Source organism: Lates calcarifer, linkage group LG21, assembly GCF_001640805.2.
Source record: "Lates calcarifer isolate ASB-BC8 linkage group LG21, TLL_Latcal_v3, whole genome shotgun sequence".
NCBI classification, from domain to species: Eukaryota; Metazoa; Chordata; class Actinopteri; family Centropomidae; genus Lates; species Lates calcarifer.
The window spans coordinates 20,639,725-20,662,214 of NC_066853.1; the positions used below are offsets into that span (position 1 = coordinate 20,639,725).

Here is a 22,490-nt window from a genome sequence, read left to right on the forward strand (position 1 = left end):
TTTACAGATTAAAGATGAAAATAGATGTACAAATTACCTTGTAAATGTCTTTACATGGAGTATAGTGTACATATTTGACCCTTGGCTTCAGGTGGAAGACCCAGCTATGCGCTGGCAGATGTCTCTTTATAAGGAGATGTCTGGAAAGGCTGAAGATGCTGAGGACCCTGAGAAGGTGGTTAAAAGGGTTCAAGAGGTGTCTGCTGTCCTTTACCACATTGAAGTGGTGAGTATAGAGCCAATCTCTGGTGCTCTGAAAACACACACACAACATACACATACAAGGTGTTGGCATTATTTGGTTGTCAGCCACAACACATGGGGAAGTATTTTTAGGAATGATTTGTTGAGTATATGTTTTTTCCTTGCTTCAGACTGAGCATCCTTTCAAGTCAAAGAAAATGGTGTGGCACAAGCTGCTGTCCAAACAGCGTCGCAGGGCAGTGGTGGCCTGTTTCAGGATGACACCCCTATACAACATCCCCACGTAATAATTTCCCTCCCCCTCACTTAAAATCTATCGATCTAAAATAAAATCTCAGGGATTTATATGAGCCATTGCAACCTTCCCTAATTAGGTCTCATTGACCTCTCATCTCACAGGCACAGAGCAACCAACATGTTCTTGGATGCATACAAGCGCAACTGGTTAGAGACTGAGGGTTACTCATTTGAGGACAAGATGATTGACGATTTATCAGTAAGTCCCCTTATTTCTGAGACATGCTATTGGTTGTTAGTGGCATATTGGCCACAGTGTATCGTGATCATGTTATCTCCAATATTTAGAAAGCCATGGAGGAAGAGGAGGAAGAGGAAGAGGAGACCGAGACAAAGCCTGACCCCCTTCACCAGCTGATTCTTCATTTCAGCCGCACAGCTCTCACAGAAAAGACGTAAGCTCCTTCTGCGACTCAACTTTGTGACCTGTTCTTCAGTGAGACCCATTAAGTCCTGTAATATGTTGTCTCCTTACAGTAAACTTGACGTTGACCATCTCTATATGTCATATGCTGATATTATGGCAAAGGTAAGACTTCTGGATGTTTGCTCATCAGCATAATCAGATCTCTCATCTGTAAATCAAATTAGTTTACATGCCTAAACTCGTATGTTAACAAACCTTTGTGCACATTACACAAAATTAATTCGTTTTTCAGACTTTTTTGCCCATTCCACAAAACCTTGTGAAACTGTTTGATTGCTAAATTTCATATGATCTTGTACTCAGTCCCTGACTGTCTGTCGTCTCCCTCCAGAGCTGCCACATTGGTGAGGAGGACGAAGGGGGAGAACAGGAGGGGGAGGAGCCATCCTTTGAGGTGCGACAGACAGAGATGGTATGGGGGGACCAGGGGAAGGGAGACAGGGGAGTCAGCGGAGAAGCAACTCCCTACGCACTGAGTGACCACACAGCACCATCCCACTCGGCACACCCCCCCACCCCACCCTTGTTACAACATTTCTCTTTTCTTCTCTTCCTGGCTTTTCTCTTGTTCACTCACACCACTTGTCTATTTCCTGCTATGGTGGACTGACCTGTGCATGCCTTTGCTGGACTCTGCCCACCAGTCATCTCAGTGTTTCAGACTCAATTTGTTTTATTTTCTAAATTGCATGACCTGAGTGCAGAGAGATGGTGCAGCTAAAGACAACAAAATGAACCCAGGTCAAAACAACCACAAACCACAAGCTGTTTCATTTCAGATTCACAATTTCCAAGCCTGTGGTGCTTCTACATTTTTAGGGGTTGACTGTCTAAGTCGACTGCAAATACTGCATCCCAGCATGGTTTAACATATCTACTAAATACTTACCTAGCAGTTAAATAAATTCACATATACTGAGATTTTTTCTCAGTGATTTGTTCTGCCAGGTTTGGACACTGTGATGTAGTAGCTATAGAGGCCCATGGCTTTTCCTGGAGGGTAGCATTACACCCATTTGCACTGTATTCCTTAATGTACTGTAACAATCCCTACAGTGAGTTCAGTGTTGGTTCAGTGTTTTACTGTTCCTTTTTTTGGTACCTGGTATGTGTACAGAAATGTGATGCTGCCATCCAGGACTGAACTGAGCAGCTATTTTTGGAAACTGATAACAGTTATCAAGCCACACCTTGCAGCAGGTTTCCTAACAGTAGAGCCAGCTCTCTTGCACTGATCTTGTTTGTCTGAGGTCAGTCTCTCCGAGACATGCACCACCCTTTCTTTACAGCCTCCAGTACTCACCTATGTTCACCCATTTGGACTCACGTTATAATGCTAGTTTGAGGTCTAACAACTGACAAGTAACTGATTTTGTTTGTCTTTACTTTGCATTGGACAACGTTAACAAGTCTCCCTCTCTGTGCTCACCAAGGACTGCAGTAAAAGCCTGCACAGTCAGCCGTACATACACTGTCCCAAACCCAAACACACACTCATGCAAGCATAGACTCACACACAACCACATGCGCACACTCTCATGATGATGTACAGTCTTTCTTCACTCATCACAATGGCACACAATTTGCTCGAAAGATGAACCTCTGTAACCAGAGGAAAGTTGCTCCATAACTTTTTATATTACAGTCAGGCTTACGAGGGAGGGGGGCGGAGGGAGGGGTAGATACGGTTGTGGGTGCTTTGGGTGGGGCTTTATGCATGGTGTGTGGTGGGTGGGTTAAATCTAATGTCTTCTGTCAACAGGATGATTGTTAATAGCAGCAATACAGTATCATTTGTAACAAAAGGAGTAATGTACTATAGTGAAATATAGGACAGTGAAGTACAGTACAGTTGCATTTCAGTGTTTCAGAGTATTGTATTATGTTGCAGTTTTAGAACATTAACCATCAATATCTCAAACTTATTATGTTGCTCTAAGTAAATTTGAAATGATTACCTTACAGGTGCACTTGTGACTTCACAAGAGTCTAGTGCAAAATAACTAAAGAATATTTGGAGTCAATTCAAGTAAATTCCTTTGCCTCAATTTCAGAGTGTCCTGTAGTTTAACAGAAAGCAGACAGGAACCACACAATGCTGCTGCAGGTATCATAACTGCAGCACATAAGATAGAAAGTGTTATACTGTTAGTAGCAGGAGTTGCATGCTGTAAGCATTACTCAGACAACTACTGTTGCTTCTTCGAAAGAGTGTGTGAAGTGTGTGTTTTGCCCTTGGGAGAAATGTTTGCTGCCATCGAATGTTCGCTGCCTCTGGAAGACTTCAACAGCTGGAATAACGATCACCATCACTAATACACATTGTGTTCCAATGGAAGAGAATGTGTGTATGTGTCTGTGTATTGTTGTGGAAATTAATATGATCTCTGGTCTTAGATTTGGCTCAGTTAAAAGGGGGCCAGTGCTGCAGCCAACTTCTGAGCCAAAATCTAAGTAATCCAAATACTTCCATGAACATGTTTTTTAAACATCAGGTTCATTCCAGCCCTTGAAAAGTGTCGTTTAACGTTTGGTGAAATACAACTGTATGTCATCTTGGCCACAGTCCCACAAAAACTGACTTCTGAATCAGGACACTTTAACTTAGCTTAGCAGAAAGACCGGATAAAGCAAGCCTAGCTCTGTTGTAAGAAGGAAAAAATACATATTCTGAAAAGTTATTTAGAAATTATCTTCTTTATTCAGCTTGTGTTGGAATTGAAAGTGTAAAAATTAGACATTGTGTTTTTAGTAGTTGGAGGCAAAGTATTTCTCCACGAACCTCCACGTTCACACCTCTGTTTAACATCAGCACCAATAGTATGTGTTAAGAGGAGATGTTGTAGTGCCAAAACTTGATATGTTCAACTGCTCCTAAAATCATCATGTATTACTAACTGAGCTAGCTGTATACTTTTGTTTCTAGTCTTTATGCTAAGCTAACTAATTAATTAAAACCGGCTAGTTTAAACCTTAGCAAGCTTGTATGTCTTATATGTCATCAGCTCCAGCTTCATTAGGATTGTCTTGAAACTGTGTCAATGGATGGTCATAATTAGGATAAAGTTATGAAGATATGTGTGTGTGGGTATATTTGTGTATGAGTGAGTGCGGGGGGCAGTGCAGTCCATGTTGGCAGGGTTACAGCTGTGTCCTTCCTGCTCTGCTCCACAGGAAAAGGAGATGGAGAAACAGAGGCTTCTGTACCAGCAGTCCCGTCTACACAACCGTGGGGCTGCAGAGATGGTGCTGCAGATGATCAGTGCCTGTAAAGGTAGCTAGTGAGGATATTATTACTTAACTGATTTCACTATAGTCTTAATCTTAGCTGTAATACTTACTCATTGCACATAAATTATAAATTATGTCATAAAAAAAGAATCTTTTTTTGAGCCATGTGCCCATTATACTGTCACCCAGACCAGTTAAGGTAACATTAAATGCCAGAATGCAGATGTGAAATGCATTGCTTTCCCAAATTTAGTCAAAATCAGATTAGCTGTGTTATAATGTATCATTATATATAATATAATGCACAGAAAAGCAAACTCCCTTGCCTTGGGGATTGTAGTAATGAAAATGCTAAAACGCAGTGGAGTAATGATCCCCAGGTTTTGGTAAATCCAACATTGTGATAAATGCTGTCATAAAGCAGTTCACTTTAAAAATGCCAGCACAGAGCGATACTACGCACAGTTTCAACAGTATCTGAAACATTTATCATGATGGCAGAGATGACCCCATCTCTACTTTGATATCATTTTAGGATCAAAGTTGTTGCACACCACTGATGTTTCCGCTTGTTTCAGGTGAACCTGGAGCCATGGTTTCTTCAACACTCAAACTGGGAATCTCCATCCTCAATGGAGGCAACAGTGATGTACAGCAGGTAAACTGAACCTATGAGAGTTTGAGGTTATATTTTGATGAAAATGCAGGATTACGGAGCTAAACTAGACTAGTTCTCAGTTTAACAATAGTATCTCTCATGGTTTTAATCTTTTAAGCAGATTTCTGCTGACAAGAAAAATCATGTTTCTCTGTTTTTTCCGTTTGTGTGCAGAGAATGCTGGACTATCTGAAGGATAAAAAGGATGTGGGATTCTTCCTTAGCGTTCAGGCTCTGATGCAGACCTGCAGGTCTGTAATGAATTCACATGTAACATTTTTATTGTTCCTGTTTTTGATTGTTGAAGTTTGTAAGATGGTTTTTATATTCTACTATATTGTACTATTGTACTATTATACTGGTCATTTTTTGACAGACTGTGTTTGATGTTCTGACAGCGTTTTGGATCTGAATGCTTTTGAGAGACAGAACAAGGCTGAAGGACTTGGGATGGTTTCAGAGGAAGGCACCAGTGAGTATGGTCTACGGCTTCTTACCGTCACATGGTATCTGAACACACTGTCACACAGACATTTACATTTACACTCACACACAAACACAAGTCTTTGTTCTCATACCTCATTTTGTGTTGGTTTGTGATACAATCTGATATTTTTATAGTGTGTACTCTATTATTGTGTGCATCTATGAGTGTGCCTGTTTATGGATGCCTGATTGCAGGTACGTTTTCATGTAAGTGTGTTGAGATCCATGACAGCATTTTGACTGTTGACGAATGAAATTGTTTGTCATCCACTGACAGCCATGTGATTTTTGGACTCACTGCGTCTCTCTTTGTCTTTCTCTCCCCCACATCTCGTTCACTTTGCCCGTTTCAACCTTTTACCCCTCATGCCCGTGTCCTTCCCACTCATCAATTTGCTGCTCTCGTGGTTCTCAGATATGAAGCTAGAACGTGGTAAATGGAACTTTGCTGTCATATATTTTCTCTCTTTCCTTCCCTCCTTTCTGTCCTCTGTCTCTTTTAGCTTTGAACCACCTGACTAGTCTTTTCCTTGCTGTGAACTTAATATGCATTTCATTTCACACTCAAGGAACCAGTGAAATCAAGCTTTACAGTCACTCACTCATTGTTACATTATAATGGAAACCTCGCAACTATACACATTTTATCTCTGCCCTTTTCCTCTTGAAATGAGTGTAAAGTTTAATTTTCATCCTTGAGTGTTTTATCACAGATCTACTGTAACTCTGACAACTCAGTCCTGTGACTGATCAATGGGAAGGCAAGGCAGTAACCTCATTCTTCCTCCCTGACTTAGTTTTCTCAAGTAGATCAAAGAAAACTGCACTGACCCTGTGTCCTAGAAACTCTGAAATGAATTGCAGCAGCAGTAGGAACTGTCTAAGCCCTGTTACTCTCTTGTTACTTGCATCATTCAAATGTAGTTCACCCCCCTCTGTTGTATTATGTCCAGAGTTGGGCCACACAGCTAGACCATCTGTGTATAGCCACTGCATATCAATCACATTCTGTAATTATGTCTTTGCACCGATGACAGATATTTTAGTGTTGTCCTTCCCATTCTTGTGAAAGCGATATCTCACTGGAATTACCTCAAATTTAGCGTTCATTTGGACTCTAGGATGAACTGATTAGATTTTGGTGGTCAAAGTTCATAGGTCATGGCCACTGTGACCTCACAAAACACTTTTTTGGTCTCTACCTCAGGAATTCATACACTAAGTATGACAAAATTTCACACAAATGTTTAATAGAATAAAAATATGAAATGATGACATTTTATATCCAAAAGGATATAAAACATAATTCAATGTCACAACTCATGAGCAGAACGGGAGATTATGACCATATTTACTGCACCTTGACTTGCTGTCAGAGACATATAACCACAAGGTGGTAACTGATAATGCAAGATATGGTAGTGCAAACTGTTAAAGTGTAATGAAATCACAAGGATTTGAAAAAGATTTCAGCACTAACTGCTGAATCACATTCCCTGTAATTATGTATTTTGTACTCGTAACTTGTCGACTCTGTTGTATGTGGTCCCACCCCTTTACTTGCTACAGATGTAGGGATTATTTAACAGTAGTCACTGTGATTACACATTTCATCCCTGGCACTCTGTCCATGTTTGTCGTTGGAAAATATGAAACCCAGCATCACCGCCGCATTTTGGTCTTTTTATGTTCATGTGCCATCATGATTAAATCTGAGCATGCCTGTGCATTTTTGAGAAAGACATGGTTTTTCAAGTAACTACTTTCTGATGGCATGCTAATAGAGATGGATAAAATGTGTATTTTGTCATGGATGGGATTTAAAATGTGATGAAGTGCAATATTTAAGACAAAACATATTGCACACACATAAAAAGCTGCCTGTAAGAAGATTAGAAGTTAGATTTCTATCATGAGATCTACATTAATGTGGACTGCGTGTTTTTGTCCCCCCAACATCCATACTCATAGCTTACTGGAGTTAGCAGAGTTCAGTAGATCTGTCCTGCATGATGGTGTGACTTGAAGTTATCTCTCTGTGTTCACTGTCACATTTGTGTCACAAGTGTTTCCTCAGTTGTATTTGTATCTGTTGTTCCTTGGTTTCCTGTCTTCATTTATTGGTGTATTTCATGCCCATTTGAATGTGATGTGACCTGCTGTTCATTTAAATGTTGTTCAAATGTTTTCTGTAAAAAAAATATTTGGAGAACTAGACAGAGGTAAAGTTTGGGGGAGAAAGCAAGAGGAAAGAAAACCAAAGGTGGAGTCAGTGTGGAAGTCTCAACCTCCTTTTCCTGCTGTGAATTGGACAGGGACTCAGAGGTCTTGGTGGTTTTCACTAACATGTTCTAATGAAAGCAGGGGAGTGGTGTGAGGTGATTGTACTTACAGTATTAATGTGTTTGTAACACACATATGTACACACTTAGACACAGTCACAGAGACATGCATACCATATACATATAGTACAAGTACACTAATCACTAATCAGTGCCCCTTGGTGTCATCACACACACACACACACACACACACACACACACACACACACACACACTGTGCTTCAGTTTTATGGAGTGGTGTAGATAAGATTTTTGCTCATTATTTATATATATATATATATATATATATATATATATATTATATATATATATATATATATAAAGGACTAAATGACACTGCACTCTTTGCAGTGATTAGTGTGTATTAGTAGATGCTTAATGTAAAGTTGGACTGCCATCATCACCATTTCACCAATGTTGATTCTTAATGAACACAGCTGATGATTAGTCTCATTTATATAATCTTAATACTGTATAGTGTGCCTAAAAAAATCTTTCGTAATAAGTCATTGGTTTCAGATTTAGGTTTATTTTTCTTGACGTGAGAAACACACACACACACACACACACACACACACACACACACACACACATATATATATATATATATATATATATAGAGAGAGAGAGAGAGAGAGGCAGATAACAGCTATAGTTTCAGGCCAAAAAATACTGTTAATGTTTGAAATCTTGGAAATTGGTAAAGTAATCTTGCCTAATTGGCAGAACTGTTTTGCTCGTTGGGCAAAAATCTGATTTTAGAAAAATAGATTTAATGACTTGTTAAGATGGAGATAAAATGGTAAAATGTTTTTTACTTTCCTTTACTTTACCTTACATGATAATAAGAGGACAGTGCTTAATTTTCTTTTAAGACACCTAATTTCTGGTATAATGACACAGCAAAATTACAGAGTTCACATATACTCTGCTCTGGCACTGTTGAAACTTTCTTTTGCACAGATTCATTTGCATTCATTTTGTTCCTCTTCCCAGATGAGAAAGTGATGGCAGATGATGAATTTACATGTGACCTCTTCCGCTTCCTCCAGCTTCTTTGTGAGGGCCACAATAACGGTGAGTCAATGAAGAACAGAAGTGTCTCTTGTCTTGCTCACTTCTTTACAGTGTGCAGCCGAAGGCAATGTTTCACTGTGACTTCACTAATAATAAAGTCTAAATGAAAATGTAATGGAATTGGTTCGCACTATAAATATACAAACTGGAGCATTTATCCTGTAAATACACCTGATGTTTTATCCTCTACCTGAATTGTTAAAGATAGACTTTGACTGTTTTGGGACATTCTGCTATTATTTCAGTACTAGATTATAAGAATCTATGGTATTTCAGTTGTTAAAAACAACATTTAACATGCATCTTATTCATGTTTTCCGATGCTCAGATTTCCAGAACTACCTGAGAACTCAAACAGGCAGCACCACTACCATCAATGTCATCATCTGCACTGTGGACTACCTGCTTCGACTACAGGTCACTCTGATATACTGTTACTCTGATCTTAGTCCCACTGACTCCAGACACTAGCCCCCCTGTCTAAATGTTTCAGTGATTGTTCTTGAACGATATCTCCACAGCACACACCAGGTTATTAATATAAAAGAATGTTCAAACAAGTACATGAGAAAGTCAGACATTATACAGTATATTAATCTTTTACTTGGTGCAGTTCAGCGCAAGCACAAAGACTGGGGTTTTAAGATGGTTCTCCCTTTCTGTTTGCAGGAATCGATCAGTGACTTTTACTGGTACTACTCAGGAAAAGACATAATTGATGAGCCTGGTAAGAGGAATTTCTCCAAAGCAATGACTGTGGCCAAGCAGGTATTCAACAGCTTGACTGAGTATATCCAGGTAAGAAAATGATAGATTGATTAAATGTTGAATCATAATACAGATGTGACAAGGAATACAGGAGGATCTTGTGCTTGTGACTGCAATAGAAACACTGTATTTGTTTGGAGGGTCAAGCCTTAACACTGGGCATGTTACACCCTTCCAGGTTAGCAGGTTTCCTCACATCATGGGGAAACTTTCAAGGTTGGGTTTTTCTTCCAAAAATGCAAATATAAAATGTATTTCTCCTTATGCATTTTAATGTTAGGAGCTGTGTATTACAAGTCAGAGTCCAGTCTGGCTAATAAACAGACAAACCAAAAGTAAACACTGAAGTCAATGAAAGGAAACCAACAGTAAAACTAGATTTTAAATTTCAGTGGCTTAATGTTCAAGCCATGCACCAAGCACTGTAATATTATTTTCATTTTCCACTTTTTGTTTCTGTCAGGGTCCTTGCACCGGTAACCAGCAGTCTCTAGCCCACAGCAGGTTGTGGGATGCTGTTGTGGGCTTCCTGCACGTCTTTGCTCACATGATGATGAAACTTGCTCAGGTAAGAGAAATTGTATTAAACACACTGATTTAAATGTTTCTCTAGCCATACTGAGTATTGATTTCCCTGTGTATTTAAAGTGGCAATAGACAGCTTTCCCTCTTAGCATTTCCAAGTGGTATTAATGTTTGCACTGCTGTTACAAAGAAGTCTATTGTCTGTCTATTGTCACTTTAATGACAACCAAGGACATTTTTGTATTTTGAATGATAAAATAATATCTCTGTGTTTATTACAGTTGATCAAAAGATTAATCAAAGCAATTTAGAAATTTTGAGAGCAAAATTTGTTAAACTATAGTATATTTTAATTCATTTGTTCACTTTGAGTATTCTAATTCTGTGAACTGTCTCTCTCATGGTTCCTGCAGAGTAAAGTATGTATTTATTTGATTATTCTTTTGTTTATTACACTGTTTAAATCTTAACAAGCTTTTCCCCTCTCCTCTTAGTCAGATTGTTTCTGCCTCTTCACTGAGCTATTTTGCAGCATGTTTAAGAGAAGTGATGATAGCATGTACTATATAAAGTTTAAATACCCCATAATCTTTGTTTTTCATGTTGAAGTTGGATTTAAACCTAGATGAAATTAGAAATTCCACAAGATTTCTATGCATTATCTTATACAGTTACACTTATAATTGAATTATGCCGTATTGTGTTAGTTATTGTTGTGCTGATTGATATAATTGCTTTGAAATAGTTGTCAAACATTTTTGGCTCTCTGAAACCTGTAGTGGTTACCACTGCATCTGGTTACTACATCAGCATAGAGAGCAAAATGTATCAATTCACCAGTCTACTGTTGAATTAGTCAGAATTAGTTCACCTGATTCAGGTTGTCAATGTGAACTCAAGTAAAGATGGCAGAAACAGTTTGAGGAAAAACAGCTGCTCTTCCCTTTTCTTCCTTTCATTTTCTCTCACTTTGTCTGATTCTGTATAATACTGTTAATCCATCTCACCTTGTTGAAGAATCTATTCATTTTGTACTGACTGGTACTTAGGGTTTGATTGTGCTTCAGACAAATGTGTGTTTGCTTTAAATAATGTGTGTCTAATCTTTAACCTGTTTGACCTAACAAGGAGCTGCAGTGTTTCCTACTCCAGTCTAATTTTGTGTGACAGTGTTGATTGCTACTGATGCTACTGATGCATTTTTGTATTTTTATATCTTGAATATCTTTTTGATGTTAGTATGTCTGTGAAGGTTTTTGGTCAGCCAGGTCATGGTAGTCTTAAGTGCTAAGATTGAAGGCAACTGGACTTCTTTTAGGTTTCCTTGACGACGTTTCACCTGTCATCCAAAAGGCTTCTTGAGTTCTGAAAACTGGTTGGGGAGTCCCAGGTATTTAACCTCCAGGGGTGGTTATGGGCGTTGTTGACCCACCCTGACATCATGTGAGCCATTAGGGTCATATATAGCCTATAGCCATATAGCCTTTTGGATGAGGGGTGAAATGTCTTCAAACCAAAAAGAAGCCCAGCTGCCTTCAATCTTAGCACTTAAGACTTTTTGATGTTAGGTGTTTTTTAAACAAGGCAAGACATAATAACTTTTGCTACAGTACCACTGATTAGTTGTGGTCATATTTAGGTTTCCAGACACTCTGTGTTTACACCAAAGAATTTACTTAACACTAACATATGCTCTGAAAATATATCATCTCTCTGTGATATCTCAAGTGTTTGTACTGGATGATAAAACATTGGTGCTAATTTACCAACATTGAAATTAAAAATAGATGTGGAACTGTAAGAGGAGCTGTAGGTTAGATTTGATTTTCAAAGTAGTAAAGTTTAGTAGTAAAATACAAAACAAATACAAAAATGAAGTAAAAATGTTGATGGATAACATTTTTATTTTCATGTGTAACCCTGTTAGATGCACCCTGATCCTGGACAACGAAATGGCGTAAGAATCTGTGTCTATCTGCGAATGCCATCTCATGTAGTGGCTCCTCATGCTTTTTTAATGATCTCATGCTTCATTGTATTATTTATTACACAGCTTAACAACCTGCATCGTTTCCCTCTTTGTGTATTCCATCTGCAGCAGTTTATGTTTTTCCTTTGCATTTTACTAGATTTTTTTTTCTTGTTGGGTTTTCTAACAAGCTACAGAAAGTGTATAGCAGGCACAGACACTGCCTGTCCATTCAAAACATTAGAGTAAATGCTCACAAGGAAAAAGATAAATCTAATGTGAAATTGCAGAGAATTTGGAACAGTTTTTACTCTTTTATTTAATGTGAAAAACTCAATTTGTTTACATACAAATAGAAACTTAGACATTTTTGATACTTACTTCTGGGCCAAATATATTAGAAATCTAGTGAGAAAATGTATCTTAAATTTTAATAGAGTTGATCTGCTAGACATTGAAGTGCTCATTGCTTAGATTATGAAGCGTCTTTCACACAAAATTGATTATTGATTGGTTTATTTCATGTTGTTCCCTAAAGCATCTAAACGCTTTGCTTTGCTTTTGTTCATTTAACTGTTTTGTATATATTGTTGTTTCTGTTGTAGAGGTATTAAGAGGTGCCACTTCACTAGTGGTTGATGCTTGCATACCCTGACACCCTTTCCCTCTAGATCTCCACCAGCCTGACAACCACTTTAGACTGTCTAAAATTTGTGGCTCCTGTTATCTGCTGGTGCAGGTCTTCAGGAGTGCTAAGATCAGCGTCTCCAAATACATTTATGTCTTCCTTGCTCCCATGCTGCAGCCACTTTTTCAGATAAAGGCGAAAGGCGGTGCTGTCTAGCACAGGCATTTTCCTCCCTCCTCGTATACCTGTCTTCCAGTGTCTGTCTTGCTTTCCATCACATTAAGTTCACTATTTATGATGTTAAAAATGCATATTCTTTATTTAAAAATGCAAACCCAGGATCATTTTTGGAGTAGAGCACACTCTGAGGTAGCGTCTCTCAACGTTTTATGTCTCAGAAAGAAGCACATGCTCTCAAATTAAACTGTGACATGTCATAAAAATTTGAATTTTCAGTCGGTACACATCTTAAGAATATTGTTTTCTCCACTGTTTGTTTGTTTGTGTTTTGCTGTGTTGGACCTTGTTGCAGGACTCCAGTCAAATTGGACTGTTGAAGGAACTATTGGATTTGCAGAAGGACATGGTAGTGATGCTCCTGTCTCTACTTGAAGGTATGATGTCCATCCCAGTCTGGTGATGTCCTGCTCTTTTTGTCACATACTGTCTATATTTTCCTCACCTCCATCTCCTTGCACCTCTCTAGGCAACGTGGTTAATGGCACCATTGCCAGGCAGATGGTTGACATGTTGGTGGAGTCCTCCAGCAATGTAGAGATGATCCTCAAGTTCTTTGACATGTTCCTCAAGCTCAAGGACATAGTGGCATCTGATGCCTTCCGAGACTATGTGACAGACCCCCGTGGGCTAATCTCCAAGAAGGACTTCTCCAAGGCCATGGACAGCCAGAAGCAATACTCTCCCTCAGAAATCCAGTTCCTCCTCTCGTGCTCAGAGGCTGATGAGAATGAGATGATCAACTTTGAGGAATTTGCTGATCGTTTCCAGGAGCCAGCCAAAGACATTGGTTTCAATATCGCTGTTCTGCTCACAAACCTGTCAGAGCACGTACCTCACGACACTCGCCTCCAGAACTTCCTGGAGCAGGCCGAGAGCGTGCTCAACTACTTCCGCCCTTTCCTTGGCCGCATTGAGATCATGGGGGCCAGCAGGAGGATTGAGCGCATTTACTTTGAAATCAGCGAGGCGAACCGCAACCAGTGGGAAATGCCACAAGTCAGAGAGTCCAAACGTCAGTTCATCTTTGATGTGGTCAATGAGGGCGGCGAGAGTGAGAAAATGGAGATGTTTGTGAACTTCTGTGAGGACACCATCTTTGAGATGAACATTGCTGCATCTATCTCTGAGCCTGAGGGAGATGGTGCAGAAGAGGAAGATGATGAAGAAGAGGAGGAGGGCGGAGGAGACGAAGGAGAGTCTGGAGAAGGTGATGAAGGGAATGGAGAAGGGGAAGCTCCAGAGTCTACCTCAGCATTTGCAGACTTTCTGAAGAGCGTGGTTAACTTCTTCAACATGTTCACCTTCCGTAACCTGCGGCGTCGGTACCGCAAACTAAGAAAAATGACGGTGAAGGAGATGGTGATCGGACTGGCTACGTTTATATACACTATTCTGATGGGTATCCTGATGTTTGTCTATAGTATATGTAAGGGCTTCTTCACACTCATATGGAAGGTGCTGTTCGGTGGAGGATTAGTGGAGGGCGCCAAGAAGATGACGGTGACAGAGATCCTAGCGAGTATGCCAGATCCAACACAGGATGAAGTTCACGGGGACCTGCCACCTGAACCAGGAGCTAGAGAAGTCCAAGATGCAGACGGAGCGGCAGAACTCTTAGATGCTGAAGGAGGAGAGGAGGGAGAGGAGGATGGTGAGGAAAGGGAAGGTGGACGTCTGCCTGGCTTCAATACTCCTGGGGGACTTGGAGACTTTGGGGAGACGACACCTGAGGAGCCGCCAACTCCAGAGGGCACGCCTCTGCTGAAGAGGAAATTGGTAATGTGTTGTGTCTCACAGTTGTGTACTGTTGTGTAATGTGTCTGCTCTCCGTTACTCAGTTAGTTAATTCCAAACTGTTACTAAAACAGCTGGCTGCTGCAGTGGGAGGACAAGGAGAGGAAGAAATCGTTGAACCTGAAGAAGAGGCTCCTCAGGAGACAGAGAAAGCAGAGTAAGTTGTCTGCCTGTTGGGGATCAACATCAAAACTGAGCAGCTTCTGTTTAACAAATTTAGAGTTTACACATTGCTTATGTCCAGACGTTTCAGCACTCACTATACTCGTTCACATTGTTGTGTCACCTGTCTTTTTCAGCACTGAAAATGGAGAGAAGGCAGAGAAGACAGAGGCAGAACCTGAACCTGAGGTGAAAGAGGAAGAACCTGAGGAGAAGGAGGAAAAGAAGGTGAAGACCAAGGCGAAGAAGGACAAGAAACCTGCAGAGGAGGGCTTCGAGCTGTGGAATGAGCTGGAAGTCCAGAGGATTAAATTCATGGTGAGTAGCTCTCTGCTGCCACATGTTGCCTTAGTCTAACATGTTCTGTGACATAAAGTCACAGCCTTGTATTGTAGGGAATGTAAATGCTGGAAATGGATTCTGATACGTTCTGCCAGTTTGTTGAGGGTCTTGTTCAGTACACTAAGCATAGTTTTTTGTAAAATTACCTTGTCCCAGTATATTTGCCTGTTTATTAATCCATGGAAAATGTGATTTTTGTGTTTTGCTGTTGTGATGTTACAAAGTTTTACTCACTTCTTTATTTCCTACCAGAACTACCTGTCTCGCAACTTCTATAACCTTCGGTTCTTGGCCCTGTTCATCGCATTCGCTCTCAATTTCATCCTGCTTTTCTACAAGGTCTGTGTATTTGTAACCTTAGATAAAACATACACACACGGTATCAACTCTGAGCAATTCTGCAAAAGCCTGATAGCATTTCACCTGTAGGAAATGCCAATACATCTTAATAAATTTAATCAACTGTAACTGTAACTGTATGTAACTGTGTTCTCGACTCTTCTTAAATTTTACAAAAATGATACCCATCACCTATAATCCTGGACAGGATTAAGGTTTGCTGCAATCAGGGGGTAATATTTTAATATCTAATGACAAAATAAGTACTAAGTATTTTTGCAACATTTATTTGTGTCTGACTTTTCCAGGTGTCTGACAGTCCTCCAGGTGAGGAGGAGTTTGAGGGTTCTGGTCTGTTTGAGGGCTCTGGCCTATTTGAAGGCTCCGGTGCTGAAGAGGATGGGTCTGGATTAGAAGAGGGAGGAGAAGATGAAGATGAAGAAGGCCCCATGTACTACTTCTTGGAGGAGAGCACAGGTTACATGGAACCAGCCATGGCTTTCTTTGGTATCGTCCACACCATCATCTCCTTCCTGTGCATCATTGGCTACAACTGCCTCAAGGTGCGTGGTGCGAGCTTTGGCTTTTGTGGTGCTTTGCTCTACAAATCCACCAGTGTTTTTGAGTTTACTTGGAGGTGTCATACAGTTTGTCCTCTGTTCCCTCTGTACTTTCAGGTCCCCCTGGTTATCTTCAAGAGGGAGAAGGAGCTGGCCAGAAAGCTGGAGTTTGACGGTGTCTATGTCACTGAGCAGCCAGAGGACGATGACATCAAGGGCCAGTGGGACAGATTGGTGCTCAACACTCCGTAAGCCCCCTGTTACATGATCAGATAGATAGACTGATGGATGTATGGTAGAGTCTTGGACAATTTAATTTGAAATTTAAGCCCAATACGCCCTGTTCCACTCTCCTCTGAACTTGGCCCAGTCCCAAAAGCTAACAAAATTTTCAGCCCACACCCAGCTCAAGGCCTGAAGCCAGTGTTTTAGTGTCAAAACTCTCTCTCCTAATACACTGAAAATGATAAACCTATTATGCAGTTGCTTGATGAAACTGACTCAGTACTCTTCCTTAAACAGATGTTTTCCAAGTTTTCACAAACCTGCTAAATTAACAAAAAAACACACCAGACTTCTTTACTCCTAACATTCTCCTTCAGTTATCATTTAACACAGCCAGAATGATTAACTAACACTAGCTGGCAAGTCATGATCTCTTGGCGAAAATCCGGTTGTGTGTGTGTCCGAGTGGCACATGTGTGACCGACTTAAGGACAAAATCATATGGCCTGAACTTTACCTGAACCCTAAGTATGAAAATGAGCTTGAGTGCAGCCCCAGCTTGCCATCATGGTTGGGTCAGTGTGGAATTCGAGTGAAATTTTACTTTTTTTTTTTTCTTTCAATACAGCACTTTCCCCAACAATTACTGGGACAAGTTTGTGAAAAGAAAGGTAAGTTGTTCAGACAGCTTTGGTTTAAAATGTCAGCCATGTTTTTGCGAGGACATGTCTTGCAGTAAAATGACGTGTGTGTGATACCCAGGTGCTGGATAAATATGGTGACATCTATGGCAGAGAGAGGATCGCAGAGTTGCTCGGTATGGATTTGGCCTCTCTAGATGTCAGTGCCATGACACATGAAAAGAAGCCTGAGCCAGATACCTCAATGTTCAGCTGGTATGTACTGTACACTCTTTACGTAAGCGATTTAATGAACAGGTTTATAGTACAAAATGCTGCAGAACAAACTTGCCCTTTTCTCTGTAGGATAACATCTATTGACATCAAGTACCAGATCTGGAAGTTTGGTGTTGTGTTCACTGACAATGTGAGTAAAGGGAGCAGGTTTGTGGCATAATTTACAATAAGAAGAATCTGTTTTGGGTTTTTGAGTTACTGACAGCCCTGTTTCAATGTTTAGACCTTCCTCTACCTGGTTTGGTACCTGTTGATGTCCCTGCTCGGACACTATAACAACTTCTTCTTTGCTGCTCATCTTCTGGACATCGCCATGGGTGTCAAAACCCTCCGCACCATCCTGTCCTCCGTTACTCACAACGGCAAGCAGGTCTGCACATTTCCGCCATAATGATGCATCACGAGGCTTTTTGCACACCTGTCTCTCCATTAGGAGCTCTAAACTGACCTTGCGCTAACGACCTGTCCATCTGTTCGTCGCAGCTGGTGATGACAGTGGGTTTGCTGGCTGTAGTGGTGTACTTGTACACTGTGGTGGCCTTCAACTTCTTCCGCAAGTTCTACAACAAGAGCGAGGACGAGGACGAACCAGACATGAAGTGTGATGACATGATGACTGTGAGTGGAGGGCATTCACATGTATACAGTTATTGATCATTCTGATGTGTTATAAAACATGACTGTCTCCCTCCTGCAGTGCTACCTGTTCCATATGTACGTTGGCGTACGTGCTGGTGGTGGTATAGGAGATGAAATAGAGGACCCGGCTGGAGATGAATATGAGCTCTACCGAGTGGTCTTTGACATCACCTTCTTCTTCTTTGTCATTGTCATCCTGTTGGCTATCATCCAGGGTATGAACAGTCCTGTCTTTGATGTTTGAGTGGTTATTGAGTTGGTTAGACATGCGCCTGCTTTAGACCATTACAATGCACTAAAAATGGCTGCAAATACAAGTCACAAAAAAGAAAACTGCTCATGATTTCAGTTTTTCTGTGGGCTCTCTTATGTCTGACACTAATTTTATGTGTGGCAAATGTGGCAGTTAATACAAATAAATCAAAACAACAAACCATTAACTCAGTGTACAAAATGCAAACAATAAGTAGCATGTAATTGGAAAAAGTTAGACTGGGAAGCCTGCTGAGTAAAGAAGATCTTTGAGAAATAACAAGGAAACAGGGGAAGGCATTTTAGAGGCCAGAGAAGAGGATTGCAGTTTTGAATCCTAGACCTGTTGGGAAAACCTGTCAAAGAAAACACCTTTACCTCCCCTAACAAACAATAAATTTGTTGTGAATCACTCTGATCTGCAGTCTAGTAAGAAATAATGCTGTGTTTGTGTGTCAGGTTTGATTATCGATGCCTTTGGAGAGCTGAGAGACCAGCAGGAGCAGGTCAGAGAGGACATGGAGGTAAGATAATGAGTTTCTGAGGGATTTAACTGGTCACTTTACGTAATCCACCTTCAATACTTCTTCAGTTCTAAGACAGGAACGTGTTTAACCTGCACTGTCCTTTTTCCTTCTCCCTCTAGACAAAGTGTTTCATCTGTGGAATAGGAAGTGACTACTTTGACACGACGCCGCATGGCTTCGAGACGCACACCTTAGAAGAACATAACTTAGCCAATTACATGTGAGTTACATTACAGTGCAGAATACAGTATGTGTTCATTTGTTTGACCTTGTTCTTTATGTTTGCTATAATTTGTATCTTTAAATAGATTATTTTTCCAGCTCTTGTCTTAATGAATTTGGGCTATGAGAGGTCTAAATGGAAAAATGTCTTTTCTTACCCCTCAAATATTGTTACAAGTTACTGACTTTCACCAAACAAGCTTCCCTGTTATTATGTCGCTTTATTTTTCTTCTATTCCCCTTTTCTCTTTCAGGTTCTTCCTGATGTATCTCATCAATAAAGATGAAACAGAACACACAGGACAGGTCAGTAAATATATAGATCAATGAGATTAATGAAGAAGATGTATAAAATAGGTGTTCAGCCCTCATTAGTCTTTTTTGTCTTCATTAATATCTAAAATTACCCTTTTTTAACCATTCTGTCCTATGTTGTGTCTCTCAGGAGTCATACGTGTGGAAGATGTACCAGGAGCGATGCTGGGACTTCTTCCCTGCTGGCGACTGCTTCAGGAAGCAGTATGAGGATCAACTTGGATAACGTCCTGCATCGTGAATCAGCATCTGAAGGAGAAAAAGAGGAGGGAGAGAGGAGGGGAGGGGAGGGAAATCCAGAGTGAGGAAAGATTAGAGAGATCGAACACATCTATGTCTTCTTTTTGTCCTTTGTCTGCACATTTCTCTCCTCCGTTGAAGCTATGCACACTTTGACTGCACTACAGTACCACCTGCAGCAGAATGTTGATGGATTAGATATGAGAAAAGCAGAATAATAATACCAGAGAGGCATAAAAAAAGAAACAAGAAGCCAGGGGCCTTTTTATTCCACTATGAATACACTACATGGCCTTTTTTTGTGTAATATATACACAACAGCCTCTTTTAGTCGCTACTGCTGTAAACATTAACAGTGCCTATAGCAATGTCACTGCTTTAGCAATCAAATAGTTTTAGATTTTTAGCTTTCACACTTTTATTTGAGATTAGAGTGGATATGTTTTATTTATATTGCTTGTAGGGTTGAGGATTTTTTTGTATGTGGCTACCGCCATCTGGTATTTCATTTCCGATTTCTGGTGTTTCAGTGAGAGAACGCTTTGAAAGAAATAATTCAGCAGCTCACAGTTGTATCTCTGAGATCCTTGAGGGAGCAGTGAACATTTTAGGACCCCACCTCACTCCTTTTCTTCCTCTCTCAAGACTTAGAAACTCTTCCTCAAACAAGCGATCGTGTATGGAAACTCTCGTTGGACTGACTTGTCAAGTATCATCTGCGTATGTGACATATACCGGTGTGAATCAGCTGTATAGACAAACCCAGTTTGCACTCTGAAGTCTTACAATGCGTCCCTGGATGTATGTGGTCCCCTATCTCCACTGGTGTTTCTGTGCCATATAAGATAGCGATGATGTACACACCCATACATTATAGGAGGATGCCAAGGTTATTTATTTATTGTTTATATGCAGATCAGATCTTCTGAAGACGACCGTTTTAGCCCGTCTGTATTTCTGGCCAACAGTCTGTTTTATGACACTTTATGCACAAATAAGTTTTTGTCAGTGCATTAAAATAAGTAATGAATGTATTTAATGTATACATTTTGGCCAAAGTGTCATCTGTATAACTGAGTAATGACTAGGCTACTTAGAGGCCTTTTGATGAAAAGACATATTTTACATAAATCATAGATACATATATTTATTTTTCTTTAGGGCTTTGAAGAATTTAAATGATCCATGCTACTTTGTTGGACATGAACATGTCATGTGTCCTGTTTGTGAAATCCACAATGGTGACAAGAAATGGTCTCACACTGAAGTAAATGCCCAGTTTGCAGTCAGAAGAGAAAAAAATTGCTTTTGTTTTTGCTAGTTAGGTTTTTATGATAGATATTTTTAGGAATCCAGCATATCAGTTATTTTTCTCAATCAAGAAAGTCATGTGTGATGCGTTGATCTCAGACAGTTCTGTAGCACTTTGCCTCTCTCAGAACACATACCAACTCACAAACTCTCCATCTTGTATTTAATATTACAACTCAACTTTGTCAGAGACAGAGCAGTGTTTTGTTGTGCTGACGACTCTGAAGTGCACATTTGCCACTGCGGTCCTCACAGAGGCAGCTGATGGTATGGAGCTGAATGGAGATCACTACTTTCCACCTGACTGAGTGTCCTCTGACTGAACCCTGTGTTTCAATACAGAATAAACAGATTATTTTAAGGAGAACTGGAGCATGTGTCCTCATTTACATGCAATCTGCTGTTTGTGCTTAATGTACATGAGTGTATGTCTGTGTGTGCTTCTGTTCTACCTTTGTGAGGACATTTTTATGCCGCCATGTTTGATGGTATGATGGACATTATGTTGTCATGCTTGCGTCTGTGACTCTGCAGATACATTCTTATGAACATGGTAACTTAAGAATGACTCATAGAAGAAACATCATACATACAACACAGGTACCCCATACAGAGTAGATTATGTGGTTAGATTTTGGTGTGGCCTACTGCATAAATCTGCATATATTAATGATTTAAAAAAAAAATCTCTGCATTTTCTTGAATATATGTTTTTCAATTCCAAGTGCCTCTTGTTAGAAATTTGGTTTAGAGATAAGGCTAAGGGTATGGTGTAGGGAATACCTCATGGTTCCTCACAAGTATAGATGTTCAAATATTTGTGTTGCAGGCAAATCATATGAATGTCAACATTAGCTTGCATACATGTATAACGTGCATCTAAATACATTTTCAATTAATGAATGTTTTAATTTAATTTGAAAACAAACTGCAGCGTAAGCCTTTGACAGTATTCTGGATATTGTCTTCATTTTTTTGTTCTACAGTGGCTTCTGTGACTGACCTGACAAAATTAGAATACCTTTAACTGATTATTGAGCTTTTAGAGCCTTCACACTTTGCAGAGGGTACATTAACCCTGCCACTCATTTTCACATGACATTAGTAAGATGCCTATTCTGTACTTTATAGTTTATTAGATTAAGGTGGCTCTGTTGGTGGCTTTTGCAGTTCTTTTATCTTAATCATATATCTAAAGTACATTGTTGTACTTTTTAGCAAATACACCAGTGACATGCCCATGACAACTTTTGTTCCCTGAAAGTTTGTGTGTCAATGTGCATTTATGTGTGTGTGTGTGTGTGTGTATGTGTGTGTGTGTGTGTGTGTGTGTGTGTGTGTGTGTGTGTGTGACTGGCTTGTATGTTTGCTTTGCAAAGCATTTGCTGCAATAACCTACTGCCTCCATGAAGTACACTATATATGTAGAGTTATGCAGAACCAGAGAGGTAGATAAGGCTTACCTGTGTCTATTTGCTTTTGGTGGACAGATTTGGTGCTGGAGTGTTTTATGAATCATGCACACACCTTCTTTTAATCTCAGTTGTGTAGAAAGATTACAACTGGCGACTGCCTTTCAAATACTATATGTGCTGAACAGAGAAAGTTCAAGAAAAAGTTTGTTGTTTTTCCCACCACCAAAAAAGACACAAAATATTCACATAGTGCAAAGTTTCAATTTGTATTATGTCACTTCTCTTCAATGTTTAAGAGCCATATTAACGCTGTAGAAATAATGTAAAAGCAGTGGTGCAACATAACCAAATACAAGTACAAATCTGAGGTACCTCTAC

General features: G+C 39.9%; 1 protein-coding gene across 1 annotated transcript in view; it reads left to right on the forward strand.

Moving 5' to 3' along the window:
• Window positions 1-21,064, forward strand: part of ryr1b (ryanodine receptor 1b (skeletal)) — a 65,370-nt gene extending 44,306 nt beyond the window's left edge. Inside the window, 32 exon segments of the mRNA XM_051078934.1 lie at window positions 92-226; window positions 375-487; window positions 604-700; window positions 790-896; window positions 979-1,030; window positions 1,260-1,340; window positions 4,103-4,202; window positions 4,738-4,817; window positions 4,992-5,068; window positions 5,216-5,289; window positions 5,719-5,736; window positions 8,642-8,722; window positions 9,051-9,139; window positions 9,392-9,520; window positions 9,954-10,058; window positions 13,145-13,226; window positions 13,319-14,628; window positions 14,721-14,803; window positions 14,946-15,126; window positions 15,403-15,489; window positions 15,798-16,052; window positions 16,167-16,297; window positions 16,903-16,945; window positions 17,037-17,170; window positions 17,261-17,321; window positions 17,415-17,561; window positions 17,675-17,809; window positions 17,889-18,045; window positions 18,542-18,606; window positions 18,729-18,829; window positions 19,086-19,137; window positions 19,277-21,064. Coding sequence (XP_050934891.1) covers window positions 92-226; window positions 375-487; window positions 604-700; window positions 790-896; window positions 979-1,030; window positions 1,260-1,340; window positions 4,103-4,202; window positions 4,738-4,817; window positions 4,992-5,068; window positions 5,216-5,289; window positions 5,719-5,736; window positions 8,642-8,722; window positions 9,051-9,139; window positions 9,392-9,520; window positions 9,954-10,058; window positions 13,145-13,226; window positions 13,319-14,628; window positions 14,721-14,803; window positions 14,946-15,126; window positions 15,403-15,489; window positions 15,798-16,052; window positions 16,167-16,297; window positions 16,903-16,945; window positions 17,037-17,170; window positions 17,261-17,321; window positions 17,415-17,561; window positions 17,675-17,809; window positions 17,889-18,045; window positions 18,542-18,606; window positions 18,729-18,829; window positions 19,086-19,137; window positions 19,277-19,372 — 4,458 coding nt within the window. The 3' untranslated portion in view covers window positions 19,373-21,064.
• The last annotated feature ends 1,426 nt before the right edge of the window (window positions 21,065-22,490 follow it).